Source organism: Gobio gobio, assembly GCF_949357685.1.
Source record: "Gobio gobio genome assembly, chromosome: 2".
In the NCBI taxonomy this organism is placed as follows: domain Eukaryota; kingdom Metazoa; phylum Chordata; class Actinopteri; order Cypriniformes; family Gobionidae; genus Gobio; species Gobio gobio.
Window position 1 is genome coordinate 594201 of NC_137098.1, and position 12169 is coordinate 606369.

A 12169-nucleotide genomic window follows, 5' to 3' on the forward strand; every position below is an offset into this window, starting at 1 on the left:
ACTGGCTTGACTGTCCTCCAGGGTGCGAGCCAACCTTGGATGACGTTGGGGGGCTATGGGTAGCGACACTCTGCTTTTGCTGAGCCCTGTGCGAGGAGCTCATACCTGGCTTCTGCTGCTCCCACCCACCAGCAACTGGGACCTGGGTATTTCGGGGAAGGAACTGCTGGAGTGTCGCCACCTCCTTCTTTGCCTCCTGGAACCTATCGGTCACTGTGTTGACAGCGTCACTGAATAGGCCATCAGGAGAAAGCCGGGCGTCCATCAGAAAGCTCTTATCTTTCTCCTTAATCTCTGAGGTTCTACCACATATGTCTCTCCGTGGCCACCAGGGCTGCCATAGACGGCCCACTGATCTGACCATCTCCTTGGTGGCACGGAGAGCTAAATCAGCTGAAGACCGGAGCTCACTGATGACATGAGCTGCGATCTCCTCACTATCCCTTAGCAGGTCAGCCAGGTATGCTTGCACGATGGACGTAATGTGAAAGCATGCTGCCGCCTGACCTGCTGCAGAGTACGCTTTGCCCACCAGTGCTGAAGTGGCTCTAAGAGGCTTGGTGGGCAATGTCGGAGCCTTAAGGGACGATGCCGATTCAGGAGAGAGATGGCTCGCAAGCGTCTCCTCCACCCTCGGCATAGACTCATTTTCATATTTTTTCAGCCCCACGATGTTATTGTAGGTTGATGTCTGTGGGCTGAAAATTCTGGACGATACTGTTCTTTTCCACAACCTCGACACCTTGGTGTGCAGGTCGGGAAAGAACGGTAAGATGCGACATGGAGGCTGAGCCGTGCATGCGGGCGGGAAACTTGCTTTTCTTTAATGAATGCTCCTGTCTCTCTTGTGGCCAATCTAAACTCAACTTGGTCACAGCACAACTCAAAACCTCCATAAGCTCCTCACTGGCAGGGAAATTAAGTGTCGAGTCTTCCATTTCCCCTGCGGTGATACTAATAACGTCCAGTTCCTCAGGACTGGTTAGTTGCAGCACCGGTGCCTCAGCCAGGGCGGAAGAACCCACAGCGCAGGCTTCCGAAGCCTGGATAGAGGCACTGGATCCATTCAGATCCATTTGCGAACCCCACGACTGGAGCCTCGGCAGAAGCGGGACCCGAGCCGTGGGGAACACAAAACCGAAACGCTCTCCTGCCTAGCTCAAACTACAGATGGACAAAAAAACAAAAACACGTTTTGACAGACTAAAATTAACACAGAGCACTTGTTGAAGACACAGATGCTAACTGTGTTTGGTGCATGTGTGCTTTATAGTTTCCTGGTTGATGATGTCACTTGTTTATGACGTTCCGTCACTCCATTGGACTGATTCCATACGTGTTTCATGACGCAATCACGCAGAGGCATTCCCATGGCGATGACGCAGCGGGAGTTCCCTTGAAAGGTAACTACTGTATACTTACAGTAATGTAAATGTAATCTGATTACCAAATATTTTCAATGTACCTGAAAACAGTTTTCTGGATTTGTTGTGAAATAGAGCAAAAGCCGACATGGTTCTTAATTTAAAATGAAAGTCACCGAACATTTACTTGTTTATCACATTTGCAATTGTGCTGATATTCGGGAAAATACTCTATATCCTGTTCTAAATATTAAAAACAAGAACTCATTCAGGGACATATAGCTTGATTTTTGGGGGCATTTTTAGTAATTCTGGTGGTGGCATTCTCGCTAATTCCCTTGATGGCTGGGGACGGGGCTCTTTTTCAAGCGCAAGCAGACGGACGCCCCTTCTGAGGTGAAGCCAGTTTCAAGTGAAACGGGGTGAAATCCAGCACAAGGATGTTGATCTAGGAAAAGTTTATAATATGGCAAAATCTTTGTACTGTATGCTCACAGGAATTAAAGATTTTCAAATGTGATTGTGTACCAGGTTGCTGTTGAGGCCAATCCACAAAGGCTCCTTCAGTTTGCTGACTCTAAGGATGGTGTAAGCCTGGCTGATGGAATCCAGCACACTAGCAAGGTCAGCGTCATCTGCTTTACACTGTCTCCTTGCTTCATCCCAGCTCATTTTCTCCATCTGCACCTTGTATGAATCATTTCCCAGTGAAAAAAAATGTTGTGACAATGCTGTGGTCACCGGATGAGCCAGCTGGGAGTCTAGAACACAAAGGTTACACACAGGTTACATATATTTTATGTGTAATATACGCTTTGAAATGAGCACTGACCTGGTTAAACGTTACCAATAAACTGATTTGTGTTGTAATGTAAGTGATAACATTTTACTGCAGAGATTACCTTGAGCTGTGACCAGTGCATTTGTGAAGGAGTTAAAACTAAACTAAAATCATTGTGTTAATGTATTGTTATTTCAGGTACAATGTTTGCAGCATTTCCTCTCTAACCTGTTGACCTCTTGCAGATGAAACCTCTTTTAGCTCCACAGACATCGACTTTCCACAGACCTGTCATCGTTCCTGGGTTTCTAACCATGACAACACAGTCAACATTCTGGATGGAACAGAGTTCAGATTCATTAACTCAGCATTTTAAAAAACAAACAAACAAACAAACATAAATTGCTGTAATTGTAGCAAGATTACTTTGTAGAAGATATGTTCACATTCACAACTGTGTTCAACAACACAACAACTGATGAGCAAAACTCTGTCTCTCGCTGTTGTTTTTTTCTGCTTACTGCTACTGTTTCTCGAGGTTAGTTTATAATGTTTCCAAAGTGTTTTGCACCAATAAATGTATAATTCCAATATTTGTAAACAGATTGTTTTCCTTTGTCAGCAATATAGTGTGAATACCTGCCTCTGAATCAAAGTATTCATGCGTCCTGGAAGACACATCTGGGAGTGTTGAAGGTTGACCCTTGGCCCAGTTTGTGTAGCTGACACCTTTTCCATCAGTCCATAAAAACCTTGTCTCCCAGTTGACATCATTAAAACCAATCCATACGTCATCATCTGAACCAAGCATTAGAGTAGTAAGGAATGCTGAAAAAAAAATCAAAAGGTCATATTTAATTAATTTTGTGATCGGCTGGTTTCTTATCAGAATTTTAGTTTTCTGTGTGGACAGATTAATTGAATATGTTGTGAACTTACCTGTTGTGCCTGGTAAGAACATAGTATTATAGAGAGTCCTTTATATCACTTACAGTCATTTACCTTTACATGCATTTATGAAAATTGCTTATTCTGAAGTTTTTGAAGAAAGCAGTGTTCTGTAACATGCACCTGTGTCAAGTATTATCCTTTGAAGGAGAGTGTGAACCCAAGAGCAGTTTATTACAGATGAGAACAAATACAAAATAAACAAAACCGGTATCATTTAAGTCAAGTCAAGTCAACTTTATTTATATAGCGCTTTTACAATGCAGATTATTTCAAAGCAGCTTCACAGTGCTAAACAGGAAAATAATGCAATAGAATTTTATTTGGCCGTACAGCCCAGGGATGGAAATTGGCACCCGCCACCAGCCAGATGCGGGTGATTTTGTGTTGTAGCGGGTAAACTTGCTTCACCTACAGGCCACCGTGGCGGGTAAATAAAAATAGCATAGCCTGGACGGCGGACACTTTTAGAGGAGGCACACCTTCAAAAAAAATGTGGCGTTACAAATCAAATTCACAATAAGTAGTAGAGAAGTTAATTTGCACGTGGTTGCGTTTTTTAGCGGCTTTATTGCCATAGCGGCGGAGTCTCGAGAACATGCGCTGTAAACTTGCGCGTTTTTTTAAAAACATATCGAGCTGGCGTCGCGTCCACCGTTTGAACGCAAGAGGATCTTCAGATATAGAGCTGAATAGAAAAAAAGTTATCAATGGGTCTGTCCAGTAACTCGTGATGAACCTCAGGCGAACTGCACACTTTGCAGAGAAGCATTTCAGTGTCTCAGACTGACTGACTTAAAGCAGCAGCGCTGACACACATCCGTGCTTCTAAAGGTATAGGCCTATAGTTTTTTTAAATGGATAATATATTTATATAATATTCCATACATTATCAGAGCTTGGCAGACAGAATTGTTATATATTTTTAGACAGGTTAATTAATAGATTATAGTCTAATTAATGTTATTATTAATGTATCATTTTAATCATACATAATAATCCTGCCATATAAAGTTTGACATTTATTAAAATAATATAATTACATAATAATATAGTAATCATTTAAGTAAATTAATACAAAATTTAACATTTTTGAATTTCAGAATTGACAAAAAAGTGATTACTGGTTCAGAATGACTGCTTAAAGGGACAGTTCCCTCAAAAAGGAAAATTCTGTCATCATTTACTCACCCTCAAGTTGTTCCAAACATGTATACTTTTCTTTATTTTGAACACATAGGAAGATTAATGTGGAAGTCAATTGTGCCCCCAAAGCAGCCTGGGTACAAACTTTCTTCAAAATATCTTCTTTTGTGTTCAGCAGAACAAAGAAACTCATACAGGTTTGGAACAACATGAGGGAGAGTAAATGATGACAGAATGTTTTAGTTTTGGGTGAACTATCCCTTTAAAGTGCGCCAAATAGGCTACTAAAGAGTTCTTTAGAAATAAATTAAATAATCGAATGTAAAATAATATAACAGTTTATATTGTCGTGAATGGGTGTCCCTTATTTTGCCACACTGAAGGTGGCATATGTCGTCAACACGCTTCAGAAGATACCAAAACGAATAGTTTTATTGTTGGGACTAAAAACCTAAAACTGGAAGCCATAAAAGACCACGAATCATCCAAATGCCACATCCATTAATCTGCCCTACTCATTTAAAGAAATGTATATCAGTTCATGGTTTATGTGTGTATAAGAGAGAAAGAGAAAATGTCAGTATTTCATTGAGACTTGAGATTAAATAAACTGCTTAAGTATTGGAGAGCTTGTAGTATTAATTTCCACATGCAGTTACACATTGTCGGTTAAAAACAAGAAAGTGTCTGGTAAAAACATTGAGTGGCTGGTAGATTTTGAAATCCACCAGCCACAGTGGCCGGTGGACAAAAAAGTTAATTTCCATCCCTGGTACAGCCGCTTCAGAGAAAATGGTGATGTCATTTAACAAATCAGTTCAATAGTAGCCAAGAGAACAAGGACTAAACACTAGGGATGTAACAATTTCCTCAACTCACAATGTGATACGATTCACGATACTAATTTCACGATACGATTTTCTCACAATTTTTTAAAACAAAATGGGCTGGGGCAGGCTCAGAGGACCCAGCTGAAGCCAGAGGAACAGATGACCAGGACAGGCTCAGAGGATCAAGGTGAAGCCAGAGAAACAGCTGACCAGGGCAGGCTCAGAGGACCCAGCTGAAGCCAGAGGAACAGATGACCAGGACAGGCTCAGAGGATCAAGGTGAAGCCAGAGAAACAGATGACCAGGGCAGGCTCAGAGGATCAAGGTGAAGCCAGAGGAACAGATGACCAGGGCAGGCTCAGAGGATCAAGGTGAAGCCAGAGAAACAGATGACCAGGGCAGGCTCAGAGGTACAAGGTGAAGCCAGAGGAACAGATGACCAGAGCAGGCTCAGAGGACCAAGGTGAATCCAGAGGAACAGATGACTAGGGCAGGTTCGGAGGACCAAGGTGAAGCCAGAGGAACAGATGACTAGGGCAGGCTCAGAGGACCAAGGTGAAGCCAGAGAAACAGATGACCAGCGCAGGCTCGGAGGACCAAGGTGAAGCCAGAGGAACAGATGACTAGGGCAGGTTCGGAGGACCAAGGTGAAGCCAGAGGAACAGATGACTAATGCAGGCTCAGAGGTACAAGGTGAATCCAGAGGAACAGATGACCAGAGCAGGCTCAGAGGACCAAGGTGAATCCAGAGGAACAGATGACTAGGGCAGGCTCAGAGGACCAAGGTGAATCCAGAGGAACAGATGACCAGAGCAGGCTCAGAGGACCAAGGTGAATCCAGAGGAACAGATGACTAGGGCAGGTTCGGAGGACCAAGGTGAAGCCAGAGGAACAGATGACTAGGACAGGTTCGGAGGACCAAGGTGAAGCCAGAGGAACAGATGACCAGAGCAGGCTCAGAGGACCAAGGTGAATCCAGAGGAACAGATGACTAGGGCAGGTTCGGAGGACCAAGGTGAAGCCAGAGGAACAGATGACTAGGGCAGGTTCGGAGGACCAAGGTGAAGCCAGAGGAACAGATGACCAGAGCAGGCTCAGAGGACCAAGGTGAATCCAGAGGAACAGATGACCAGAGCAGGCTCAGAGGACCAAGGTGAAGCCAGAGGAACAGATGACTAGGGCAGGTTCGGAGGACCAAGGTGAAGCCAGAGGAACAGATGACCAGAGCAGGCTCAGAGGACCAAGGTGAATCCAGAGGAACAGATGACCAGGGCAGGCTCAGAAGATCAAGGTGAAGCCAGAGGAACAGATGACTAGGGCAGGTTCGGAGGACCAAGGTGAAGCCAGAGTACCAGAGTTTAAACATTAACATTCACATACTGCCATTGCACTGCACTTTACGTTCCTATTGTTACTGTGTAACAACCTGTAATAAACCTGTTTGCACATCATACTCCTGTTTGCACATGATACTCCGATTTGCAATTATACCTATTGCATGCACATCATACTTCTCTATATATAAATATATATATATATTATGTTAACCACTTATTTTTAAGTCTACAATTTATCTCACTTATCATATCCACTTACTTTATATTTTATATTTTTATTTTATTTTTTTATTTTTATCTTATTTCCTATTTTTATCTTACTTGATTTATTTATAACTCTACTTATGTTAATACTTTTTATTCTAATTTTATTCTATTTCTATTTAATTTCCCTTGTGTTCTTGTAACTGTTATTTGCACTGTCCATGGAGCGGACCTGTTTACATTTCACTGCCAGTTGTATATTGTGTATATAACTGTGTATGTGACAAATAAAACTCTTGAATCTTGAATCTTGAATCTTGACCAGAGGAGGCTCAGAGGACCAAGGTGAATCCAGAGGAACAGATGACTAGGGCAGGTTCGGAGGACCAAGGTGAAGCCAGAGGAACAGATGACCAGAGCAGGCTCAGAGGACCAAGGTGAATCCAGAGGAACAGATGACTAGGGCAGGTTCGGAGGACCAAGGTGAAGCCAGAGGAACAGATGACTAGGGCAGGCTCGGAGGACCAAGGTGATGCCACAGGAACAGAGGACTAGGGCATGCTCGGAGGACCAAGGTGAAGCCGAAGGAACAGAGGACCAGGGCAGGCTCAGAGGACCAAGGTGAAGCCGGAGAAACAGAGGACCAGGGCAGGCTCGGAGGACCAAGGTGAAGCCAGAGGAACAGATGACTAGGGCAGGCTCGGAGGACCAAGGTGAAGCCGGATGAACAGAGGACCAGGGCAGGCTCGGAGGACCAAGGTGAAGCCGGAGGAACAGATGACCAAGGCAGGCTCGGAGGACCAAGGTGAAGCCGGATGAACAGAGGACCAGGGCAGGCTCGGAGGACCAAGGTGAAGCCGGATGAACAGAGGACCAGGGCAGGCTCGGAGGACCAAGGTGAAGCCGGAGGAACAGAGGACCAAGGCAGGCTCGGAGGACCAAGGTGAAGCCAGAGGAACAGATGACCAGGGCAGGCTCAGAGGACCAAGGTGAAGCCAGAGGAACAGAGGACCAGGGCAGGCTCGGAGGACCAAGGTGAAGCCGGAGGAACAGATGACCAAGGCAGGCTCGGAGGACCAAGGTGAAGCCGGATGAACAGATGACCAAGGCAGGCTCGGAGGACTAAGGTGAAGCCAGATGAACAGATGACCAGGACAGGCACGGAGGACCAAGATGAAGCCGGAGGAACAGATGACCAGGGCAGGCTCGGAGGACCAAGGTGAAGCCAGAGGAAAAGATGGCCAGGGCAGGCTCAGAGGACCAAGGTGAAGCTGGAGGAACAGATGACCAGGGCTGGCTTGGTGGATGGAGAAACCCATGGGCATGATGGCTGAGTCTGGAAACTCTTTTATTATGTATTGTGTGGTGTATATTATTTTATTATGTAATGTATATTATTAATGTGTGGAGCAAGTTGCTTACTGTCGACGCTGCATGTGTAAAGTAATGCCGCTAACACAGTGCATGCAAACACAAATGGAGCTTCTAAAGCAGATTTGCCTCAATAACCAGCTTTTGGTGTGCATGTAAAAGTGTCAAAAGTGTAATGTTCACCTTGCTCATCATGACTCCGAATTGACACCAGGTTGCCTCCATGTGAAATGCAGTGGTCCCGAGCTTCATGCCACCTCTTCTCATTACTAAAAATCTTGTAACACTTTTGGAAAACACAAGTGCTTTGAATTAGAACGTGCAGATTCCATGTGGGCCTGGTAATATTATGATTTAATGATGAAATGACTCACTCTGCCCTGAAACCTGGTCCATTCTGGAGTACAGCCTCCTGGTGCTACAGTGGAAGGCGACATGGTGGCGTTGACAAAGTCTGAACTTCTTTTACAGATAGAGGGCAACTCCACACCACAGTTAATATCATTCCAGAATCCTTTAAAATAAAACATATTGCTAATACTTTCTGCAGGGAATTAGAGAATAATGCAGCTAAAAAAACTTTATGGTTGCATGTCTTGGCAAATATATCACGTAAGATTGTTGGTGCAGTATAAGAACACTGAATTGATGTTATAGGCTTATGTAAAACCTATACCCATTAATCAATATTAATTGCACTAATAGAAGTATAAACCTGTCAACCATATTACTTATCTGTCTATATACCTTAAGCTATACTTTGCTTTTATTGTTGCTCTTTATGACATTATAGACTGATCTCATCAATGCATTAACTTATTGAGATGAAACTTGAGTTCCTGTCATCACAAGCATGACTGAAGGCAGTGATCCCCAAACCTGCTCCTGGAGCCACAACACTGCATGTGTTTGATGTCTCTGAGGTCTTAGGATGCGTTTAAGTAAATTTTTTAATGCCATTCTATCTTCCCTCCCTGTCATTCGCTTGGATGTATGTCATTGCTTAAGTTGCATGAGTTTCCACTACTGGCGGAACCCTTGAAATGTGTTTTTGGTCTGTAGATCTGCCTGAAGTGTACATATTGAGTAGACTCGTTCCCTCAGTCAAAATCGAGGGGTCGAGGATCTGTCCAAATACACTTCCCTTGTCCACTTGGTGAAATTGAGTGCACTTCAAAATGGCGGTGGGGGAAATGCTTAGGGAAGCGCGCAAGTGTATATCTAAAAGTGGAGTTAAACGCAGCCTTGGAGTCTCTGCTTTGAGCTGATAAGTTGAATCAGGCATGTTTGATTAGAGAGACATCTAATGAGCTGTTTACAAGACACCATTTTCAAATAAAAACTGAAAACTTTGTATGCGTTTTGGCCATTCATTTATACAAGGGTGTTTTGGGGCCTGAAAACGCAAACTTTTGAAAATTATACTGTTATTGTCTCCTTGTAAACTGCAAAAATGCTAATTTGTGAAAACGGTTGCATCATGCGTATGCATTTCTTTACAAAGTGATATCACCATCTACTGGTCAGGTAGCAGAATACAGCGTTTTTAATAGTTTACGCGGATCCGTGTGAACAGGGATCTGCAGGAATGAACACCCTTGCTTTACGCCACACGGACATGCTTCTCTATATAGGAACAATACTGATGATGAGTCCTTACCCATACTCTTGTAAATGGTCACACAGTTCTCATCATTATTGGCAAAATTTGGTTCATTTTGATTCCATGACGTGTATACAACAGGCGAACCATCCACCCAGCTATAAATACAACAAAAAGCTCTGTTATAAAACCAGCACAAATGTTTTTAGATTAAACAATGCCTTGCTAAAAATAACTAGTTTATGCACACTGTATCCAACTCTTTCATACTCACCTGAAGGATTTATCCAGCTCCACCCTCATCCCAATGTAGTATTGACTCTCTGACTTCCTAGATATCTGGAAAACAGTGTCAGTGGCCATATTGAATGATAACGCAATAAATGTTACAACATTAACTGATAGAGTTTGAGTGATTCCACTGTGAGCTTATTACAGTAATTTACCTGCTTCCATACAAACTTCCTCTCTGTTTGACTGTTAATGACAACAAGATCGGCATGATTCTTCTTGCAGAACGAACGAGCGTCTTCCATAGACAGGAGGTCCTCATTAATGAAGTACTGACTGCCGTTATACTGGATCCAGCCATCAGATGACACGTTATATTCCACTGCAGAATAAAAAGACATAACTTGTAATTGTCTTCATCTGTGATTACTAGTCAGCTACTGCAAGTAAAGTCTGCAAAAATGGAAGTGGTAGGCCACGTAAAATCACAGAGCGGGGTCAGTGCATGCTGAGGGAAACGCTCCGAAAAAACACTTAACATTAATTTAATGAACAGCTAAACATTACCTGGAAAGAGATGAATGCTAATAAATAATAGACATGAGGCAGTTACTAACATTGGGTTGCAGTAGTTGGTGGAGGTTTTGGAGTTGTGCCTATTGAACAAACAATAAAAATAGTGTTATTCAAAACAGCCTTTACTAACACTAGTATATTTTCTGACAATTACACACAGCAGGGAACTGTACATCTTTTTGGCACTGTGCTCATTATTCAATTTCTTTATTCTATTATGAGTTTGCATAATGAATGAGATTGAGAAACACTTTACGCTTGGACAATGGGCATCCTGTATTAAATTTGCAGAACGTTACTTCTATGTGTGCTGTGCTTCATACATCGCTACACAACTGATGATAGACAATGCACTTTTTTGGCACTTAAATTCGCTAATGCAATCTAGGACTGGCCAATGAACAAAATGCAATCTTTCTAGAAAAATCTGTGGTTGTTGCAACAACAAAGCAAGATCTTGGAAGAACAAAGAAACACATTGACACATCACACAGGTATTAGTTTGCATTTACACTCCAAGATGCACATTTGACACACAGTATCAGATCCATGCATTTGTACCTATTGGTATCTGGCAAATCCAGTCATTATAGGATTCACAATCACAATCGTTCCACTGGCGTCCATAATAAAAGCCACTTTCAGCACAGTGCTCTTGATTGTTGTAGTTGTTCGGTTCTCCATACCCCCAGTTCTCAAAATCGGACTGAAAAGAAATGCAAACACACATACATACACACATACATTACAAACACACATAGGTACACATTAGGTATTACATAATACCTACTGTCATTATGAAGTGGACCATTATTATTTTTACCAGAAGCCGTAAGATAAACCCTAAACCTAACCCACGCAGGAAAGATTCTTAAATAATTCCAACTCAAATCAATATATGTCTACATGTCTATTATGTTGGTGAGTAGGCATGCAATAAGCAGGATATTGTACAGTTAGCCAGTGTATATACAGTATGCTACCAATCAGGATATGCGACCAACATTATATTTAGTTTTTAGTAAAGTCTTAGTAAAGCCCCACACCACATGAATGTAATGCTGGTACATTCTGACGAGTTATTTCCTTGTTGAAATGTGCAACGCACTACATCACAGAAACCATAAAAGGGCACCTGTGTCATCACATCTCCAGATTCTTTGTCTCTCATTATTATGACTTGCAGAATCACATTTTGACTCAACTGTGGCAGAAACAGACTTCCATACAAAAGGAAACCACACGCCAGTAGAGGAAGCAGTAATGGGAAAACACTCACAGGGGTTCCATCCGACCACACAAAACCAGAATTACTCAGCATACTGAAGCCTATCCATGCCGTGCCTCCACTCCTATACCTGCAGAATAAAGACATAGATGCAGTGCCACCAAATCATAAAGTCGTAATGGTCGCCAAATAATCACAGAGAGTCATATCAGTGCGAAACACTTACGGTAGCTTGCTGATATCTCGAGAAGAGTGGAAGCTCGCCAAGTCACCCCCAATGGCTCGACAGAAATCACGAGACTCAAGCCAAGTCTTTTTCTCATCATTTTGCTTCTGGTATAACTAAGAAGTAGAAATTAAAGGTGTGGAACGAAACTTGGTTAAGGTTTTGGCACTTGCTATGTGAACACACACAAAAACATGGACACGATTCTAAAAAGTTAAATGGTCCTGAAAAATAGGGATGTCCCGATCAGGTTTTTTTGTCCTCGAGTCCGAGTCATTTGATTTTGAGTATCTACCGATACCGAGTCCCGATCCGATACTTCTA

At 42.8% G+C, this 12169-nt stretch overlaps 1 protein-coding gene across 1 annotated transcript in view; it reads right to left on the minus strand.

Moving 5' to 3' along the window:
* The window catches only part of LOC307139501 (macrophage mannose receptor 1-like), a gene marked incomplete at its 5' end in the record, with an annotated part of 53813 nt that overhangs the window by 7542 nt on the left and 34102 nt on the right, over nucleotides 1–12169 (minus strand). The window contains 12 exons of the mRNA XM_079838500.1: nucleotides 1893–2125; nucleotides 2374–2479; nucleotides 2789–2973; nucleotides 8165–8267; nucleotides 8356–8495; nucleotides 9642–9742; nucleotides 9859–9923; nucleotides 10031–10197; nucleotides 10433–10471; nucleotides 10953–11097; nucleotides 11671–11749; nucleotides 11846–11961. Coding sequence (XP_079694626.1) covers nucleotides 1893–2125; nucleotides 2374–2479; nucleotides 2789–2973; nucleotides 8165–8267; nucleotides 8356–8495; nucleotides 9642–9742; nucleotides 9859–9923; nucleotides 10031–10197; nucleotides 10433–10471; nucleotides 10953–11097; nucleotides 11671–11749; nucleotides 11846–11961 — 1479 coding nt within the window. The remainder of the gene's footprint in view (nucleotides 1–1892; nucleotides 2126–2373; nucleotides 2480–2788; nucleotides 2974–8164; nucleotides 8268–8355; nucleotides 8496–9641; nucleotides 9743–9858; nucleotides 9924–10030; nucleotides 10198–10432; nucleotides 10472–10952; nucleotides 11098–11670; nucleotides 11750–11845; nucleotides 11962–12169) is intronic.